Source organism: Octopus sinensis, linkage group LG1 (assembly GCF_006345805.1).
Source record: "Octopus sinensis linkage group LG1, ASM634580v1, whole genome shotgun sequence".
In the NCBI taxonomy this organism is placed as follows: Eukaryota; Metazoa; Mollusca; class Cephalopoda; order Octopoda; family Octopodidae; genus Octopus; species Octopus sinensis.
The window spans coordinates 131,053,900-131,077,213 of record NC_042997.1 but is presented as its reverse complement, the minus strand read 5'-3'; the positions used below and the strand labels follow the sequence as shown (position 1 = coordinate 131,077,213).

The 23,314-nt window shown below is 37.0% G+C and overlaps 1 protein-coding gene across 1 annotated transcript in view; it reads left to right on the top strand.

Moving 5' to 3' along the window:
- The window catches only part of LOC115211096, a 66,332-nt gene that overhangs the window by 2,524 nt on the left and 40,494 nt on the right, over window positions 1-23,314 (top strand). Inside the window, exon 2 of the mRNA XM_029779990.2 lies at window positions 17,388-17,814. Within this exon, the coding sequence (XP_029635850.1) occupies window positions 17,499-17,814 (316 nt within the window). The 5' untranslated portion in view covers window positions 17,388-17,498. The remainder of the gene's footprint in view (window positions 1-17,387; window positions 17,815-23,314) is intronic.

The window sequence follows — 23,314 nt, the reverse complement described above, 5'->3', positions numbered from 1 at the left end:
AGGAAGAATATAACGATCGAGAAGGTAAATGACAATGACCTTTTTGAGTGCATAGTCTGTGACAGACCATGCCTGTCTTTTTCTGAGCTCAAATCTCATCTGCGAACGCATGGAGAACGAACTTGCACCAACTATTCTGCCTATATGTCTATGCACACCTTTGAATACAATATATGCCAGATGGTTTGCAAATCTAACGGAGGCCTCAAAAGACATTCTAAGATCCACAAAGAGCAGAGCTTATCTGCAGGTCTTGATGGTCCAAATCGTAGCAATCTACGTGGGTGTCTTTTCAGAACATTGTCTGGTTTAAAAAGCCACATCGGATGCCATGATGGTGCTAAGGTGTAGGTACAGGAAGTGGTGAAACTCTGCATAAGAAGTAGACAACCACCAAGTATGTATGTATGTAGTATGTATGTATGTATGTATGTATGTATGCATGCATGCATGTATGCATGTGTACAGATTTGTATGTTTTGCTTTATGTATGTATTCTCATGCCTATAGCTGCATATCTAGACATGTTCATTTAGATTTAAATGATAAACTTCTAGAAAGTTTTACACATTTTTACAGTTCCAGTGATAGATTGGATCTGTAGTCTTCGAATTAGTTTCCTCCTTTCCGGTTTTGAGAAGCCTAATTTCTCAAGATTGGTATTTAGTGCAGTGTGTTACATATCCCAGGGCTCCACTAATTACAGGTATAAACCTGGTGTGTGTGTGTGTATATGTGTCTGTGCGTGTGTGTGTGTGTGTGTGTGTGTGTGTGTGTATGTGTGTGTGCGTGCGCGCGTACGCACGTATCAAGTCATCCTTTAAGCCATGTATGAAATTTGATAAGTGTAAATTAGATAACTTTGTTATTTTAAAACCCCTGACTGACAACAGTACACACTGCCATGACTTTGTGCAATTATCAACTGTTATCAATTTGCGTTTAAAATTTGAATTTGTCAATTTAGTTACTACCTTGACCCTCATAAAGATCGATTTATCCAAATTGTATTTAAACCATATATCTCTTTGAGTCCAGAAAAGGCTAAAATGCGGTTGAAGCAATCTGAAACGTTTATGATGTTTATGGAGAGGATTGCTTGAACGAAAGCACCAGCGGGCGATAGCTTGAAAGATTTAAGAAGAATGATTTCAGCATAACAGATTCTTCACAAATAGGTTATCCTGTTCAGTTTAACCTGCTTTTCTTAGAACTTGATCAAAATAGTGCTGTTACAGTTGAAGGTTTATGCTAAAAGCTAAATTCAAGCTATTCAACAGTTCACCGACATCTACAACGACTTGGAAAAGTGCCCGAACCTGGAAAATTACAGCGATAAACGCACAAGGGGAATAATTCACCCTAGCACATCTACAGATCAGTAAAAATACATAATAAAACAACCCCTCCCCAACCTTTATTACTCAAATAAATACACCAACGCAAAAAAGATCGATGAACGATTGGATAACATTATCAAATGTTACATACTAGAGTGATACTTTTCGGTTTGAACGGCAGTTTTTTCTAGCGGTGTTATATGAAATTGTCACCCATAATTATGACCCTAGTATCGATCTATTGCATTTCAATCTGTTTTAGGGTTAGGGTTAGAGTTAGGGGTGGGGGAAGGGTATCTTTTTTTCTTCACAAATGTAAATAAATCCAATCTGTTTCTTAAACGAGGGACATATTTATACGGCACAGAATGTTTTCACCTCAATAGACGTCATTGATTGGTTGAAATTGCAGAAATTGAAGAAAAACAACAGCAAATATCTTACAAACCATAGAATTTTCTCAATAAAGCCAAGAGAAAAAGATGTTTAATAAACACATTCTACCAGTATACGAAGTTTTAAAGTGTTTAGTTACGTGGAAATTATGTTAAAAACTGCCGTTCAAACCGAAAAGATCCTGATACAGTCTATAGTTATCTGCAGAGTTCTTAGAAGAAATTGCCAGAGGCATTATCTACACTTAAAACGAAGAAAGTCTGTACACTATTCTTCCCGTTGAAGAACAATAGTATTCTTATAAAATCATGTATATAAACACCCAATAATAAATCCATCCACGATACTAGCTAACATACTGAAGAAATTATTTGTTTGGTGCAACAGCAGTATCCTTTTCTTGTCTGGTAAAATGTATAAGCAAAAAGATGCAGTAGCCATGATATCTCCCTGAAGACCATCATTCGCATCTTCCGTGTCAACAGTAGTAGAGATGGACTGAGAAATCAAGATACGATATACATCGATCATGTAGGCAATATACTGGTAATGGACACCATGGAAATAACTGAGGAAAATACAAATATTACTTCTAAGAAAACAATGACTTGTAAACATGCAAATTCAAATATAAAATAACACAGACGAGTAGGCAGGCAGGCAGGCAGGCAGGCAGAGAGACAGACAGACAGACAGACAGACAGACAGACGGACGGACGGACGGACGGACGGACGGACGGACGGGCGGATAGATAGATAGATAGATAGATAGATAGATAGATAGATAGATAGATAGATAGATAGATAGATAGATAGACAGAGGTATGCAAATAGAAATATACACACACATACACACACACACGCGCGCACATATGTCTGCTCTAAAGACGCAAATGAATGCATATACTTGAGACTGCGAATGTCCACGTAGATACAAAATGCCTTTGGTAAAATTCCTACTTATAATGCATGAATATTCTCCTCAAACGAAACACTAGAATCTAGTGACTAGATAATGAAATTCATAGAATAAACAGCAGCTGTTCTAACAAACCAAATAAGCTAGCCATAGCACAATACAGGCACAACACAGCGAGTAAGTACATTAAATTCAGTAAAATACATAAACCAAACATAATGCGTATGATATTAATCAAATGCCTACTAACTATAAAATTGTTGAACAATATAAGGAACCTCATAAAACAGAACACAAAGTACATGTTCTCAAACTTTGAAGTAACACTATAATATGCTCGAAAATACATTATATAACACTTTCTTAACTAATAACAAACCAAAAGCATTTTAAACCTATGAACAAGCTGATTATGACCAGTGTTATTTATAAATTCAATTGCAAACATGAAAGTTGTAAACTTCACGACTTTAACTGTTATGTTAGCCATTCAAGTACGCATCTTTCCTACAAGTTTACTATGCACTTACAAGGGAAAATTGCAAGGCACTACACAAAAAGGTAAAGTTACCTTTTCGAGTCATGCCGACTCATAAGGGTCGGTTTCCCGGTTTCATAGCGTATGTATTACCTCACCTAGACAAGAAACCGGTCCATCACAGGATGATTAATTTTTGCCAGCTGTGTGGGCGAGAGTAACGTGAAATGAAGAACTTTACTCAAGAACACAACGCGTTGCCCAGTCCAGGAATCGAAACCAGAATCTTGCAATCATGAGTCCAATGTGCCTCCACTGCACTACGCAACACACACACACACACACAATAGGTAGGAAAACCTTAGTAAACAACATATATATACTATACAAAATTCCCCACAAAATTAGATTATTAATGATGGACGCAATACTAATAAAACAGCACAATTCTAAAATAGGATCTTTTCCTTTTGAAGGCCAGATTTCAACACAATTTCTAGTTAACTAAACACTTTAAAACTTCGTATACTGGTAGAATGTGTCAAAAGAAAACATTATTTTCACTTGGCTTTCTTGATAAATTTGTAATTCGTTTGTTTAACGTAGTTTAATTTTTCGAATTTTAACCAATCCTATGCTCTCTTTTTGAGCTGAAATCATTTGCTGCGTCTAAAAACTGAGACAACATCCTGTAACTAACCCTCCCCCTCCCCCTAACCCTAATTTTATTTTCTTAATTGTTAAATTAATTTAATTGTTACGTGTGTAAATTATTTTCCATTGCTTTAGTTTTTTTTACACGCGTAACAATTAAATTAATTTAACAATTAAGAAAAAAAAATTAGGGGGAGGGGGAGGGTTAGTTACAGGATGTTGCTCAGTTTTTAGACGCAGCAAATGATTTCAGCTCAAAAAGAGAGCATAGGATTGGTTAAAATTCGAAAAATTAAACTACGTTAAACAAACGAATTACAAATTTATCAATAAAGCCAAGTGAAAATAATGTTTTCTTTTGACACATTCTACCAGTATACGAAGTTTTAAAGTGTTTAGTTAACTAGAAATTGTGTTGAAATCTGGCCTTCAAAAGGAAAAGATCCCTAAAATAAATACACCTACAGTATGCAATATTCCTAAATAAAAACAAATACCTGATGGATATGTATAAACTAATTCGGTAAAAAAAAAAATCTATGTTCAGGGGTTAATATGCACACTAGTCACATTAGTGTTATCAGCAATAAAGAGGCATCAATTCTTGCCAACACCACTGTTGCGAAATTGAATAACATCTAATCTGAAAGCTTTATTCAGCATGAAATTGTAACAGTAATATAACATGCGATTGCACAGATATCAAGCAAATAACTACAAATACCTACGTGCGTACGACGAAACTCAGCAAAGCTTAATCTTCGTAGCTGATTTCTTGTAACGTTAGTCCATCAAGTGCTAAAGGCGAATCTGTTCTTCCGTTTTAATAGAATGATTAATTTAGTCCACTGTTTCGGTTAGCTCATTATGAATTCCTTCGCGCTTGTAATAATAAGTAATTTATAATTATTCGTAGCTCACAGTAAATCATTTTCATAACATTATTCCTCTTCTGGTAATGTTTTCAATTCACAAATTTAAACGATTAAGATAACACTAGAAACGTTCATATCACTTCAGAACAGGAGTTATTGGAAACGCTACAATTGCGAACAATCTTTGAAGCCAGCGCCGGTGCTTTACGTAGTCAAGTTGTCATCTCTGTCTATATTTACCGAGATAGTGTTTGAGTCTCGTTCTTAGTAGTTTATGCTGGTGCTAAATGTTTTACAGACACCGTACTTTCTTTAACGTCAGAAGAGCAAACATGAATGAAATGGGGGTTCACTTGGAAGAGCCCCACATTAACTAAAGGATTTATTTTCCTCGCACATATGTGACGCTTCAGTAGAAGTGGCACAGGATTACGCAACCACAAAAGCACTAAGGTCCTAGGAGAAGAACGATGAGAATAATTTAAAACTCTCTCGTTCAAGTAAGCGCTGGTTGCCGTGAACAATAACGACGGAAATGAGTGGCGAGCGTCAACAAGAAAAGCTCGCCATGAACTGAATAGAGAAACCACGTGATTTTAAAGCTATTGTGGTTGTTGAACGAATTATCTCACTGACACTCACTCATTTTCCATTGCCATGAAGCTTATAAACAGTGGCTCAACTACATGAAATCTCTTTGTTAGTGAGAAATACAAATACTTCTCGATTCATAAAGAAGCCCCACGATTGGAGTGAATGTAAGCCAGAATAGCAAAAATAGGAAATAGCTGGTAAAAGCAATGATTGTTGAAACAGTCATGTTTGCACAAGGAAATACAAAAAGCCAAAATGAAATATTCAACCACGATATTTAGAAAATATCGATTCATGTCAATACTAGAAAGAAGACTTTGATGTTGATGTTTGACCGCTTAAAAGGCTGAGTAGCCTTTACGAAATGGCTTTTGTCTGGTTGGTAAAATTTTGGTTGTTCATGCGTGTTTTCATACACGAACCAACCGCCTGTCAGACATTCTCTACGGAATACGGCATGTTTTTAAAGCTCACAATGTAATGCAAACGAGTATTGTATTTACAGGCGTATAAGACGCACTTTTTAAAATATTTTTAATCTATCTAAAAATTGTTCTACGTCTTATGCGGCCGTTTTAAGAATGGGACGGAGCGCCATAGACTATGGAGCCAGATGAAATAAGTCCGTAAGGTATAATAATTGTTACTAAGGCGGCGAGCTTGCAGAAACGTTAGCACGCCGGGCGAAATGCGTAGCCGTATTTCGTCTGCCGCTACGTTCTGAGTTCAAATTCCGCCGAGGTCGACTTTGCCTTTTATCCTTTCGGGATCGATTAAATAAGTACCAGTTACGCACTGGGGTCGATGTAATCGACTTGATCCGTTTGTCTATCCTTGTTTGTCCCCTCTGTGTTTAGCCCCTTGTGGGTAGTAAAGAAATAGGTATAATAATTGTTACTAATAATAAAATATTGAAAACACCCAAATTATCACAGATTACTTGCACAAACTTATGAAAAATTGCTTACGGTAGGTCGGCAGCCATGTGGGAATGTCACATCAGCATGTAGCAAGAATGTAAGGCTGCTTTATGTTTCTGAACAAAATTTATTGCTGTATTAATATCTTGGAGCACTCCGTCGGTTGCTACGACGAAGGTCCCAGCTGATACGAGCAACGGAACAGCTTGCTCGTGAATTTAACGTGTAAGTGGTTAATACGTGTACCCTTAACGTAGTTCTCGGGGAGATTGAGCGTGACACAGAGTGACAAGGGTGGCCCTTTGAAATACAGGTACTACTCATTTTTGTCAGCTGAGTGGAGTGGACACAACGCACCACCGGGAATTGAACTCACGACCTTACGATCATGAGCCGAATGCCCCTAACCACTAAGCCATGCGCCTTCATTGCATTAATATAGATGTTCAAACAATACATTAACACAGGTGTTCAAACAAGACAAGAAAAGGAATATTCAGATGAAACTGCGTATATGACATATGCAGGTCTTCATCAGAAATTCAACATTCGCGCTAATTTCTACACATAAATATATATTCTTGTTGCCATACGATGTCTTCTTCGATCGTTCCAGTTTGAATATGAAGCTGTAAAAGCAGGTATGTGTGGAGAATGAATGTCACCAGGGACCGAATCAATCTGGAGTTTTGGCACCTATTTACTACTATAGGCTCGGGCCGATCAAAGCCTTGTGAGTGGATTTGGTAGACGGAAACTGAAGGAAGCCCGTCGTATATATGTATACAGATATATGTATGTGCGTGTATATGCTTGTGTGCCTGTTTGTCCCCCCCCCCAGTATCACTTGACAACCGATGCTGGTGTGTTTACGTCCCCGTAACTTACCAGTTCGGCAAAAGAGACCGATAGAATAAGTACTAGGCTTACAAAGAATAAGTCCTGGGGTCGATTTGCACGACTAAAGGTGGTGCTCCAGCATGGCCACAGTCAAATGACTGAAATCAGTAAAAGAGTGGTGTAGCTAGTGTGTGTGCCGCTTGGGATAGTCCTTGAGTTTGCTACTCACGCCCCGGGCCCCCAACGTCTGTACAAGTTTATACAGCAGATCTAAAAGTACCGCCCCAGCTAAGCTACTGGGCTCCTAGCTAAGCTACTGGGTTCTTCCTGGCTAAGCTACTGAGTTTGCAAATACTCTTCTAAAGCTACTGAGCTTGCAAATACTCTTCTAAAGACTTTCTGACAAGCTGCCACGGGGCTACCAGGCGATAACTTTCAAAACTTCATTAATGGGTTTTATGCAATGTATTTTCAAGACACAAATAGCATTATCATAAAGTGTATCTGAACAAAAATTTAATATGTATTGAGATATTTGTATGCTTTTCAGGCTGTCCTATATTAAAACGAACTCCAGTGTCGTTTGATTAATATTTATTTTTAAAGGAACATACCACAATATTTACATAGTTACATAGTAACTTGCTATTTCGAAGGCGTTGATGAGTTTTTCCTTCTATGCACAAGTATTCAGTCATGTAAACGACACTGACACCGTGCGAATACGTCAAGTGTATAAAAAAATGTAGGAATGTTACCCGCCGATCAGGGTTGTATGTATTTACTGAACCATTAACAACTTCATTTTAGAAAAACAAGTCCCTACCCTCTCACCCATTCAGTAACTTATTGCACATGCAAATTAAACTATTTGAACAGGTGTCTAATAAAGTATGTGTGCCAGAAGTAAAGAATAGTTACATTAATAACAGAAATGAATGACTTCGCGTGAGAGGCGGGAAAAATACTCTGCCGACGATTGCTTTAACCTAGGGTTGAACTGAAACCAAAGAACTTTGTTCTCTTAAGGACTTGTTGTCTGTGTCTACGCGCAAGTGCATAGCGTCCTCAACCGCCTCGGTGCCTGTCTTTTGCTGTACTTGCCCGCGTTGTTGCTTACATAACCACTATTTTCGTGGAAACCTCTGGAAAAAGATAGAACATTCTATAATATGGGGCAATATCTCTGCAAGCCGACCAGTTGATATTCAAGGTACGTCACCTGGCCTAAGTATAGTCTGCTCCTAGTTACTAAAGCTGTAAGGTTTCAATTCTACGCTTCACAAGTACTTCCAGAGAAAGTTTCGTAAACCTCTGTTGACACATAATTTATGAGAAGCCACAACTTCTTCAATTTGCCATGAATGTGGTCTGCTTTCGTTTACAATAAGACCAGCATCACAGAACAATGTTAATGTTGAATAAATTGTGGAATTGAACGATACATAATGTGAGCGCTTTATTCAACATAAAATTGAGAGTAACAATAAAATATATTCAATAGTGCAAATTGAGCTCAAATGAATACTTTCATACGATAAAACTCCACAAAACTTGATAATATTTGTGAATTATTTCCTCTATTACCACAAAACGCCAGTCTATAAAGTGTTAAAGGTAAATCTGGTTTGACTTTTACAATGGAATTCCTAATTTAGTCCCTTTTTTCTTCGTTGTTCTTTTTTTTTTCTTTGGTCAGTTCATTTCTTGAATAATTACAATCTTATTTTTTTACGTTAGTAACCGCAGAATTGACTATTTTGATTTACTTAGCGTGAAGTAAATGATGTTCATAGCATTCTGAAGATCCGTTTATGAAGGACTAGGAACGATGATGATGGATGTACTGTATCTAGCAAACTTCAAAAAATTCATACGGAAATGATAAAAACAAAAGAGATGCAAACATTTACATACATATGTATACACACACATCATACGTATTCTCTGCGCGCGTACACACACACACACACACACCACACACACACACACACATGAGATATGTGTGAAGCTGAAGCTATCTATCAATCTATATGTACGTATGTATGCATATATGTATGTGTGTGTGTATATATATATATATATATATATATATATATATATATAATATATATATATATATATATATATATATACATATACATATATATATATATATATATATGTATGTATGTATGTATGTATGTATGTATGTATGTATATATATATATATATATATATATATATATATATATATATATATATATATACATGTGTGTGTGTGTGTGTGTGTGTGTGTAACATCGACAATTCAATTTTCAAGTGACCTCAGAAAGCAAGGAACGGGAATAAATACCGCAAGGCATTTTGTCGGATACTCTCTAACGACTCTATCATTTCGCCGCCCATTAATCTTTCAAATGCTGACAAAGGGCGTTGTAATATTTATGAACATGAGGCAATCTTCGCGCTGTAATTTAACGGATTTACAAGGAAAAGTTGGCTTGGTTTTACTCTAATCAAGTGCGTGCAAACATACACGCGTGCGCGTGTTTATGTGTGTAAATACATATATATATATATGTATGTATGTATGTGTATGCATACGGATATATATATCATGTATATATGTGTGTATGTGTGATGGCCATCAACTCAATTTCGGGCGCACCCTTTATTATAGACATATATACTGATTAAATAATAAACGGTCTATTAGCTTTGTCACAAGCCCTTTGACCCTACCTAGCTCTGACTCCGTTTAATTTTCTTTTCTTTTTTTCTTTCTTTTGTTTTGTAATGATAAATATAGTAGAGAACTTTGTGAAGAATCAATAGCGGCTCCAACCTTGATGCATTTATCTAAAAAGGGTTTTTGAACCCGGAAATAGATGAAGGAATACACCTTTAGACATGAGTGATAACAGTGCTGAGCTGGAGCTTATGCAGCCCATGTTAGTCTTCTGCAATATAGCCTTTTGTAGATGACAAGACATGTATTTGAAGGAGTAATGCCACCACAAACTGCATAGGTGAGATCACACTTGGGTCCAAGAGGCGTAGCTACATGCGGTTCCATCAGGAGCAGCTCTTGAGTTTGCCTTAACACAAACCCCACCGCGGGGCCTATACAGACTTATACAGTAACTGTAGCACCAAATGTGCTGCCCCATAAAAGTATCACCCGGGGGTGGACTGGTTATCCTAATCCCTAGCTAAGCTACTGTTGCACCTTCTACCAAAGAGAACTTCAACAGTTTGCAGTTTTAGGGCATTACTTTTCAATATTTGATTAGTAATTCGGTTCCTTTTAAACTACAGGCTATTCATCCCCAGTTGCAGAATACTGTTTACTTCTGCCCTGAGTTAGATTATCTATTTAATTGTCTTTTGTGATGTTATAAAATCTCTTTTCTCGGTTTGTTCTCGGGGTGCTTACTAAAATTTTAAACTCCATGAAGTCTGAATCAGCGCAAGTGATGACTTGACCGATCCATATGATAGACACTGCGCGCGCACGTGTGTGTGTATATAAGCACACATACACACATACACATATATATATACGAGCAAATGTTCCCCGTCCATTGGACGGTTTGTATAGCTGAAGAGGGTTAATTTGGACGGTGCTATAGAAGTTTTAATTATCCGATGGACAGGCCATAAGGATTACAAAAATAGCTATTTTCACTTTGGAACTGACAATTTTGAAAATCTTTTGTTTAAAATGTTTAAAATTTCAGCGTGATAGGATGAAGAATATTCGAGTTATAAGCGTACAAAAAACAGACAGACAGAACGGGATTTATATTGTTACGAATACCTGCCGTCGCTCAAACTCTTCGGAAACCCGGGACCCTACCAAGTCGAGCGACGACGATTGACCGGCTCGATCGATCGGTGAATTCGCCACGGAAAGAGAGAATTCGGGGGGGGGGGAAGGTGGCAGCGAACTCGGCAACCGGCGACCGGAGATAACAACAACAACAACAGCAGGAAGAGATACAGAGAGACACGGCGGAAGGCAATTTGGCTTACGTTTAACAACAGTTTATGACAATTACGACATCAAATACAATGTGATACATATCAGAGATACATTAAAGAAAATACATGCAAGAAAACAACAAATCATAGCATTTAAATACAGTATACTGTTCAGAGACAAATCAGTTCAATTCACGATACAGTTCAGTCCGGAGACAACAGTTCAAATCGATCCAATATAGTTCAGAGTTCAATGTTCTACATTAAAGTCTTTCTCTTTCTTTTTCAACAACTCTGTAACACAATTCACAATGTTCTTTATAATCTCATTTCTTTTCTTCCTTAACACAATGTTCTTTCTCTTTTTTCACATCAATTCTTTTTCCTTCTTTAACACATCAAAACATAAACAAACATACCGTTACGAGCTCCTACTACAAATAGCCAGTGCCTTCACGCCGTAATCTCCCACAGCTCCTTCTTAGCTCCTTAATCCTATCTGCCTGTCCTCCTCTACGCAGTCGCTTGTCATCCTCTCACTGTCTGTCTGTCCTTCTCGCCACGCTTGTCATCTCTGCATCGACCTTCACTCGAGCTCGCTCTGTTCCCGACTGACCAACAGACTCACAGCTCCCGCTTTTTAAAGGGTAGCTTCCTCGACCCTTCTTTGACCGGAAAAGGACAGAGGTCTCTTCGAAACTCGTCAATCTTTCCAGAATCTGACGGAACAAAAGATTTACTTGTCTGCTTGACGCCAGCTCACAAAAAGTAGATCGCAAGCACTGTCCCCGAATTGACCCCCATATCAATATATTAGATGAGCCAAGGAGGGAGACCTGTACATGGTTGTAAGACCTGGTAGAAATAACAGCCAAATCTCCCTCAAATCACACCTTACTGTCTTATGTATGTATATATGTATGTATGAGCCAATGAGGGAGACCTCAACATAATAGCTAGACCTGGTAGAAATAGCAACCAAATCTCCCTCAAAACACCCTACTGTCTTATGTATGTATATATGTTTTAACAGTTCTTTGGCTTTTTGCATTTGACGACCGTTGCTTTAAGTTAGATAATTGTATTGAGCCCTCTACATATAGAGAGAGTGGGACAGAGAAAGAGAGACAGAGAGACAGAGAGAGGAAAGAAGAGATACAGCATGGCGATGGTTTTGACTGACTATCATCCTGTACTTCCCTTGTTGCCATGCGAAATGGTATATACCGGCTATCTGAGCAACGCGTTGCTTTTAATGAACAACATGGCGGAAGAAATAGGACAAAAAGATTACAAAACTATCGATTCTCATTTTGAAACTGATAATTTTGAAAATCTTTTTAGATTACGGAACGCCCCGCTCTCTCATGCATCCATGTTTAAAATTTCAGCGCTATCGTATGAACAATACTCGAGTTATAAGCGCACAAACAGACATAACGGGATTTTTAAATCAGATATATATGATCGACAAAAAAGATTTAGTAAACTTCCCGTGAGGAATGAAATATCCAATGATTCGGAGAGAGAATGTACAACTCTGTTGTTTCTCTTTAATTCTTCTCCTGTTACTTTTTCATTGAAGAAGGACTCTGTCCGAAGCGTTAGATATTCCACTTCCCACAGCAAGGTCACTCAATACTTTTTGTCGATTTCACTGAATGATACAAATCTGGACGATGCAAGCCAACACCAGTCTCTTTGGAGTTTGATTCATCGTATGTATAAGCACATGTGTATATATGCATATTTATATACATGCATGCTGGGTGATTGATATAAATATCACTTCCGAACACACATATAAACGCAACTTTAGCATGTGTGTGTATGTGTGTATATACAGATATGTATGCATACATACACACATACACACACAAACATATGTGTGAGTGTGTGTGTATTTATATGTATGCAGACAGACAGACAGACAAATAGATAGATAGATAGATAGATAGATAGATAGATAGATAGATAGATAGATAGATAGATAGATAGATAGATAGATAGATAGATAGATAGATAGATAGATAGATAAAGTTAGAAAAATGGCAGTTTTAACGTACGAAGATTAATATGTATGTATGTGTACTATTGTTACCTCTCATATTAAACTATTATTCTCCCGTTTCATTTGTGCTATTTTACCTTTGTGAGTGTGTGTATGCGTGTGTGTGTGTGCGTGTGCATGTGTGTGTTCGTGCGTCTGTGTGTAGTGCGTGTGCGCCTATGTATATGGGGTGGGGTGCGCGTGCATGTGTGTGTGTGCGCGCGCGTATGTTAAATTCGAATCCTGAGCTGGTGGTGCATTCTGCACTTGACCAAAGTGCTTTGTTTCTCTCGGCTCCTGTGTGTTCAGCAGATGTGAATACCCGCCAAGTACTGGTGTAGACACCTCACCCTCCGCCTGCAACATGTTGGATGTTTCGCGAAGTCAACGGTGGAAGGACCGAAACTTTTTTTGTCTGCTCGCAACAACACAGAGACCTAAAGCGTTTCGCAGAAGCATGTAACATACAACGAAGTCAGCTTCGGTTTTAAGTGACGGCCGCAGTATAAAAGTGTGTGTGTGTGTGTGTGTGTGTGTGTGTGTGTGTGTATGCGCGCGCATATGTGTGTATCATCATCATCATCATCATCGTTTAACGTCGTCATCATCATCATTTAACGTCCGTTTTCCATGCTGGTATATTATCCGAAGTGTATAGTATTAAATATCCATCACGGCTGATCTTACCAATCGGTTTTGTGTAAAGAATACAATAGAATCTTAAGTAACACTCCGATTATATAACTCTACGCTCATCAGAGTTAGCCGATATTGAAGGGAATATGACAACCTATTCCTTTCCATATCAGCTAACTCTGATGAGCGTAAAGTTATGTAATTGTACTGTTATCTAATACTCCATTGTATTCTTTACGCGAAACCGATGGGTAAGATCAGCCGTGATATAATACTGTATATTTCGGACACTATACCCACCCTACTGACAGATATATGAGTGCATCTTTCCCCTGACTTATGATCTCATAGATGACTCACGCACGTGTATATATATTACTCTTTACTCTTTTACTTGTTTCAGTCATTTGACTGTGGCCATGCTGGAGCATCGCCTTTAGTTTAGCAAATCGACTCCAGCCTAGTACTTATTCTATTAGGCTCTTTTGCTGAACCGCTGAGTGACGGGGACGTAAACACACCAGCATCGGTTGTCAAGCGATGTTGGTGGGATAAACACAGACACACAAACATATACACACACATACATATATACGATGGGCTTCTTTCAGTTTCCGTCTACCGAATCCAATCACAAGGCTTTGGTCGGCCCGAGGCTTCAGTAGAAGACACCTGCCCAAGGTGCCACGCAGTGGGACTGAACCCGGAACCATGTGGTTCGTAAGTAAGCTACTTACCACACAGCCACTCCTACGCCTTTGGTATCTGTATCATACACACGTTATATATATATATATATATATATATATATATATATATATATATATATATATATATATATATATGTGTGTGTGTGTGTGTGTGTGTGTGTGTGCATGTATGTATGTATGTATGTATGTATGTATGTATATGTGCATGCATGTATACATGTATATGTGTATTAGTTCGGTGTGGTGTATGTATTTTAAAAATTGCACAGTATGACAAAAGAACCCACGGAAAATTCATGCACATAACCTGGACGTACTCTTCCCTAATCAGTTATTGTCCCAAAACCGTAACAATATCGAGCCTTTAACGATAAGATTGTTCATTTTGGTGGCGTCAACGGCAAAAAAGCTGTTAGGAATAAGTGAGTGGAACATAACGGAAGAAGACAAACAAACGACGCAGGTAGTATATTCTTTACTATGGTCATAAAAATCATACACAGAAGGGGACATTACAGGCCAATACAAAAATACATAGAAGAGTATATAGTAGGTAGTATATACAGATACAAATAGAATCCTTACGGCTAAACACAAGGTTCGTAAGTTTTGAGAATGCAATTGTCTGATCTACTAATAACCTGTTTATTGAATTAGCAAGTAAGCAGCTGAGCATTTTACAAACGTACATTTAATACGATTCTCAGGTAGAATCAGCGTAACAATTTGTGACAACGCTGTACCTTTTAAAATACGGGATTTTATATAATTTGTGTCCCGTCTAATTTCACTGCCAAGGCATGAGTTGACTCGGGGCTGTAGAAAATTACATATATCCAAGACGCCACACAGTTGGCTTGAACCGGGGCTTCGTGGATGCGAAGCGAACGTTTGGCATGTGTATGCGTGTGTGTGTGTGTGTACATGTGTACGTGCGTGTGTGTGTATGTGTTGTGTGCGTGTGTATGATACAGACACTAATTGTTTCTTCATTCTTTTTCTACTACACTCAAACACACATATATATATATACAGAGAAAGAGAGAGAAGGAAAGAATGAGAGAATATTATAGACATATACACATGTATTATACATACATATATATATATATATATATATATATATATATATATATATATATATATATATATAGATATATATAGATATATATATGTATATATGTATGTGTATATATATATATATATATTATATATATATATATATATATATATATATATATATATATATATATATATATATATGTATGTATGTATGTATGTATATATACATGCATTTTACTAGCAACTAAAGAAAGCGTTTGTGGCTTTTTAATGATAACGAAACTTCGTATACAAATGATTTCAGATATAACTGGTCCTCTCGCCCCCGTCAATAGTGAAATGATGACAGTATCTTCACCGTAATCACCAATAAAATGCCTGCAGTGATCTGAAGAACTGTTGTAGACTTATAGATTTTTAATGTTTCGTCAATATTGCGAGTTGTTTACAAGAAAGAGCTTTAACAGGTTAGAGGGAAGCTTGTAACCAATCAGAAGCGACGGTAACAGCCAATCAGCACTCGACTTCTATTTCAGCTTGGAGTGTGTGTTGCTAAAGTTATAGTGTGTGCGGCTGTGGATGTGTTCGTTGCTTGGACTGTTGCAATGTGTGTGTGTATATCTGAGCGTGCGTAAGTTTCACTGTTGCAGCGTGAGTATGTGAAGTTCTCTCTCGCTCTGTTTGTATGTGAGTGTGAGAAACTGCAATACGTTTTTCACAAGTGCTCGATGGCTGCCACACACAAGAAGAGCTGTACCATTTTCACTATCGTCGCCACAACTTCACAGCATGCTTGCTTCTAAATATATTCTTTAATACAGACTTTGCTCTCTAACTAGTGACCTGACAACTGTTAAACTGCATGATGTGTTCCACCGGCTGATTTCTTACCGCTTGTCAAGATCAGTGCCGTCAAATATATAAATATATATATATAACAGTTTGCACATAACGTATCACAAGTCTTTGATGCTCCATACCAACTGGTATAAAGCGACATCACACATCCCTTGCACCTACCACAATTTTTAACTATCTGTTCCCGTATACCAACTCCGATATTGGAAGAACTTAACCTTCGAGCTGAAAAGGATTAATACTGTGTACATAATGGCTTCGTTACAGGATACCGATGGCTGTATGGGAAGCACTGGGATCAGTTGAGAGGATTAACTGTACTGTATGTAAGAGAAAGCTTTCTTAATAGTGTTTGTGCGTGCGTGTCTGAGTGTGAGTTTTGTTATTTTCTTCCCGACATTACCGTGACCGGTTGACAAAGTGATATTCAGGGAAAACTATATTCAAATGTAACCGTCTCCAGGAATTTCTCTTGTAGAGAGTGAGAGAGAGAGACTGATTGCATCGCTGATGCAAAATATTGAGATGAAAATGTGATAAGAAAGCGGGTAAAAAGACTAGAAACAGCGTAATACTTGTAAACAATGAATTTCAACAGATCTATTTATATTTTTCTTGATACAAATCTACAACTTATGATATACCGATCGGATTCTTCTTAAATTCTTTACACCTTATATATGTACTGTAACCAAAAAAAAAGAGTAGTCGATTGTTTACCCACAGGCTTTCGAGTGGTCCCTAAAAGGTGTATGCTTCTATAACTGATAGAAATACATAATTTAGAATATCTTCACATCTCATGATCACCTGTGCTCCTACAAAAACAGTCTGATTTCTGAAACCTATGTTAACAATTTTATTTCTGTTAAATCAGATTGAAGACATTGAAGCCAAGACTGCACGAAACAAAATATACATGTGAAAATCACAGATTTTAAAAGTTTTATCAACTACCTTTTTTCACTTCGTCATCACTGTTGGGAAGAACTGAAGTGTAGTTTCGAACTCATGACAACATGGTCAGCGGATCCGTATAAGCATTTAACACCTCTTATTCTCATATCTCAGTTCAGTGTCATCAAAAATTACAACAACGTAATTTGAAATAATAATAGAAAATAGACACATAAAAGAGCAGGCGTTCAAAGACAACTTGGAAACAACTGACTGCATGTCAGTTGGGTTATAAAAAACAGAATGGCGAAAAATTGCGCTAAAATCGGTGTCAATCTACGAGTCACCGAGACGGGACACCAAGGCGGTCGCAAGCACATGGAGGACACGTACGCTGTCCACTTTGAGAGAAACCCTAACACGGGCCAAGCAGAGTTTGCCTACTTCGCCATCTTCGACGGCCATGGCGGAGGTGAGGCATCGAATTTTGCCAAGAACCATCTTTTGGCAGAAATCATAAAATATGAATCTTTTTGGAGAAGTAACGACGACAATCAAGTGATGGAAGCGATCAAGTTAGGATTTCTGGATACACACAAACTTATGGCCAAAGAACTAGGTATGTCCATTTTTAAATATTTCTTTTATTTCTCCATGCTTTCATACTTTTCTTAAAATCTGCTTTGTGTTAATCTACAGAGCCATAATCCTTTGTGTGTGTGTGTGTGTGTGTGTGTAGATAGATGGATAGATAGATAGATAGATGTACATATATCATGCGTGTATATGTGTATATACACCATACGTAGAAGTTCTTAAAAAAACATTGCATAAATGTATTTAATTTCCCGGATAGAGACTATGATCATAATTACCAACTTCAGTCATATTGTCAATGACGCCAAAAACCTTTTTTTTTAATGAACCCCCCCAATAATATACCATGTGATCTTTCAGTGTGTATTTATTTATTGCAACAGTAAAAAAAAAAACCTTATTGCGTGTGTAGATGCCATACATACACATAATCCTAATGCTTGCACGCATCCTAATCTTGATACAGTAATATACATGTATATATATATGTTTTTATGTTGTGCATATAAATGCATGTGTGCAATATACGCATTTTCAATTTGCACATGTTCGTATTGTTTCACTAGATGTTTAAAACTTGGTACACCTATAAATTTACAAAAGAAAATATGTGCGCGTTTGCATTTGTATACATGGACACACATTTATATATACATTATATATATATATATATATATATATATATATATATATATATGGACGCCTATCTATCTATTTTCGGTTCTCAGTTGTTCAAGACAGAATAATATGAAGTGTGGTATCTAGGTAACAACTAAAAATTATTGTTGTTTAGGCTTAGGTCAAGCCTGATCAAAGGCCGTCAGCTGTGACCATCTTCATTCTTTTTCAGACAGTGTATAAGACATTTGTCCTTTCTTTATTTTATGACTGTAGGGTGTGATGCGAGTGAGATTTCGTTGCTATTTCTTGCAACTTTCCTCGGAGACTGGTATTTAGTAATAGTTGAAAATATTATGGCTTTGGTATGGAGGAAGGAACCACAGCTCTAGATTAGGTCCGATCCCAGCCGTGACAATCGCATTTATTTTCATAAGCAGAATATATCTAGAACTACATTTTCCAATGTGTCCTTTCGTTAAGACAGGAATTTTTGTGAAATGAACATATTTGGCTGCTTTTTCTAGCATGTTGGCATCTCGTTGGTTGATATTTAATTGTTGCTTTCCTCTTAGTCGGCCCTTAGATCGATGATCAAAGCCATTCCATACATAGCTCCCTCACCTTTTATATATGTCAGGGAGTACATTGTCTAATGATGTGGTCACATTGGTGTGATTTGTAGGAGATTTTGCTATTATTTCGCGCTGGACAACCGTGTAGAAACCTCATCGTTGACGCGTGTGAAAATAATCTTTGTCAATGAATCAACAAAAAAATGATATATTTCACAATAAGGTTAATGATATAAATGATGAAGAATTATAGGGAATCGAAACCGGATTGCAAGCTCCCTCCTCGTCTTCTAGAAACTATTACCTCTCTCGTTCATTCGAAATATATTGACTAGCTGCTATTATGGGCAACTAACCGAAGAAAGTTTAGTGTATTTTCGCGCCCTTCTCTATTAACTAATTATCATTGTTCACAGCCGCAGTTTGAAGAATGATAGTTCATTTTCAAAATGTTTATTCTATTTCTAATTACTCATTGTATGCGGTCATCTGATGACTGGACATTGGTGGGAAGATTTCTGTCGAGGATAACTGATTGTCCACTATGTGTGTATGTGTACACTTGATGTTTATACCAAATAGACAATGATCGTAGACTAATTTCAAATAAGTCATAGTGTGAATAAGTGCCTCGATTAGATAAAGTAGGATGTACTTTGCGAAGTCCATGTGTCAGATTGCTATTATATATATATGTGTATTTGTATATGTGTGTGTATATATATATATTATATATATATATATATATATATATATATATATGAGAGAGAGAGAGAGAGAAGATATTTCTAGCAATTGAATGATCAAGTACAGGTTCCCTCGCTGGTTTTATATATATATATAATATATATATATATATATGTGTGTGTGTATCTATATATATATAACAAGTGAGGGGAACCTGTACAGGATAGTTCAATAGCTTGAATTATCTGCTTAATCTGTTTGTTTCAAATCAAACCTTACTGTATTTAAAACATTGAAGGACACTGAATAATGCGGCCGAGATAAACTATTTATGAGGAGACGGAGTAGTCACATTGTAATGCGTTCGGTCATGGGTCTGCCCAACAACTCTCTACATACATACAGATAGACAGGGACTATCATATATCGTCTGTCTTTACATTCCGAGTTCAAATTCCGCCGAGGTCGACCTTACCTTTCATTCTTTCGGGTTCGATAAATTAAGTACCAGTTGCGTACTGAGGTTGATCTAATCGACTGCCCCGCCTCCCCAAAAATTTCGGCCATTATACCTAGAGTAGAAAAGAATAAATATATATATATATATATAGACTATAATATATATATATATATATATAGACTATAATATATGTTATATATGTGTGTGTATGTAGCGATCTTTCTATTACTGACAAAACCAGCCTAGCATCGGGCAAAATTCTTTGTAGTATTCGGTTACTTTCTGAATTCAAAGTCTTCCCGGGTGCCAACTTAGTCTTTCACCCTTCCGAGGTCGCTAAAATTACACTAGTTTACATCTGCCGTGGTCAGTGGGATTTAACTATATGTAACCTTGAAGGTGGTGCCCAAGCATACTCACTGCTCAAGGACTGGTACCAGAAAAGAATGTATGTGTCTTTGGATGGAAACGGTTATATAACAAAACCCGCTTTCTCAGTCATTGATTGGGTATCCCGTAGTTTTGGTTTGAAATCTGTACGTTGCTATTCTTCAGTCTATAAACGGTTATGAACAGAAAATCTATAGTGTACTTCATTTCTGTATTACATAGTGCTTTGTTTAAAGCCGATTTCTCAGTTGATTATTTATTTTAATGCAATATACGTTAGGACTTAGTTTTTCTTTGGCCCGTGGCAAGGTCAGTTTTGTGCCATTAAGTGTAGTTTTTATAGCCGCTCTTATATACTGGTCCTCATTTATGTGACCCCCCGATGTAATGAAAGGTTAGGTTCGGTACTTAGTAGGTTTTGAAATCAGATCAGTAAGTTACTAATACTAGATGGGTTTCGAAATCATCCTATAGTAATGGCCTTTCCACTTAATTTTTTGTTGTTGTTTTTTTTAGGGGAGGAGGCAAGTGTGATTATTATTGTTGAATTGCTTTATGTCTCACTCTCTCTCTGTATATATATATATATATACGTGTGTGTGTGTGTATATATATATACACACACACACACACATATATATATATATATACACGTGTGTGTGTGTATTTTCTTTAGTAAAACAAACTCTAAAGTCTAGTACTGACCGTTTTTTACTAGAAGTGCTCTTATGAACAAGTAGCCCCAATACACATCTTCTCTGTGTGTGTACACACTTAAAAGTGCTAGGTCTCAGTGTTAGTGTTTTTATTAAAGACAATGAGTCTTACAAACCACACACACACACACACACACACACACACACACACATATATATATATATATATATATATACTTAATATATTTAAAGCTTTAATGTTGTAGATAACGCTAGTCTCAAAATATTTACCTATTTTGTTCGGTGGCAAGCGAAAGTGAAGTTCTGTTTGTCCATCTTTTTATTTCGTGCTATCTTTTAAATCTATGTCTACCTCAATTTCGGATATCTCTCGAACAGATCGCCTTTTACTTTCTGTTTATATTCAGGCATATATAGCTCAAGTCTCCATTTTTCTGTAGTTATTCTTAATTTATCAAATACATTGTCATCCCATTCTTCTACAGAAGCTGTTTGCGTATGATTCTGTACTTTTCAAACACACCACCAAGAAAACACGAATGCCTATACATTATTTGTGATTGTTATTTTAAGTGGTCTGTCTAAATACCGTTCATCTTCCTCTTTAATTATCCCTTGTGTGGTATATAGGTGTGATCTAGAACTTTTATTCTTGTCTTCTTGTGCGTTTTTTTCTTTCTTCGATCGTTGAAATTTATTCGGTTTTAGTTTGGAAATTTGGAAATTGCGTCAAGGAATCTGATCTGTGCAATAAATAATTCATTTCATTTTGTGAGGCAATTTGTTTTCCTTGCGTCTTCCTACACAACACAGTACAACAAATATATCACAAGACAATCGATACACAGTTAACACAGACAAAACGAATCACCGTACATCTATGGACACAGCATATACACTCCTAAAGATATAGCGAGCGCAACACACTCCCGGACACGGCAACACAATATACACACACCTACGGTCACAGCAGATACACATCTAGGGACACAACACTCCCACTGACATCACAGAACACTACAGCCATTGATATCACTACACACTTGCTGACATCATACGCAACATACATGAGTATTTCGCAAATCACATCTTACTTTCCTGGAAAAGGAAGGTCACATTAGAGAAGGTGCTCCTAGATACAAGCACGTCTGATAATAATAGAAAAGACAGGATGGACACGGCTGGAACGTCTTTAATCATAGGTCTGCTTCATCTCAACACACTTCTTTCCATAACAACGCATTAACAGACGTAGCACAACACACTGCGTATGTACCACAATACACATCTTATGTACTACAACACACAGCGTATGTACCACATAGACAATAAATTAACATAGTATTTATTTATTTATCTAACACTATAAGAAATTATCGAAGCCGAGGGAATCTCCAAAGCAACTCGTCTTGCTAGAAAGAGCGACCAAATAGCATTGAGCCAGCTTGAAAAAAACAAAACAAAAAAGATAAACATATATATATATATATAAAAAAAGACGGGATAGTCGTGGCTGGAAATACCTTTGATCATAGATTTTGTTTATTCAGTGCTGACCAGGTGCTAAATTTTGAAATTTGTTTTCCTTGTAAATCGTATTAATATTACTTGATGCACAAAATTACAACTACTATGGGCGAGTTTGCCATTAACTACTTTGCCACGTCGTATTATTGTTTAAGTGTGTTGTTGATATGAGTTTTGTCAAGAAATTCATATTTTGCGGGCCATTTGAGCTGCATTGTTTGACTAAAGCAGCAATGCAAGTTATTGTTAAGATGCTGGCCGATTCGATAGAATTGGCTGAGGGTGAAGTGGGAGGAACTGTTTCCGTTTTATCATCAAACATTCTGTGACAACTTGACAAGTGTTCCTTCTCCTCTCGGTGTTCGTCACACCTGTAATTGCTTCGTCTCTTCGATGTTGCATTCACTTGCATTACTACTTTTTTTAAACTTACTACACAGGCCCATGCAGTTAAAGGTGTGTTAGGTGTCAAATATTTTACTGAATGAATTTCATTGTGATTATTTACTTACTATATTTATTATATTTAAATGAACCGCACATAACTGACAATGCATTGAAAACGTTTTTTGTTTGCTAAATAAAACT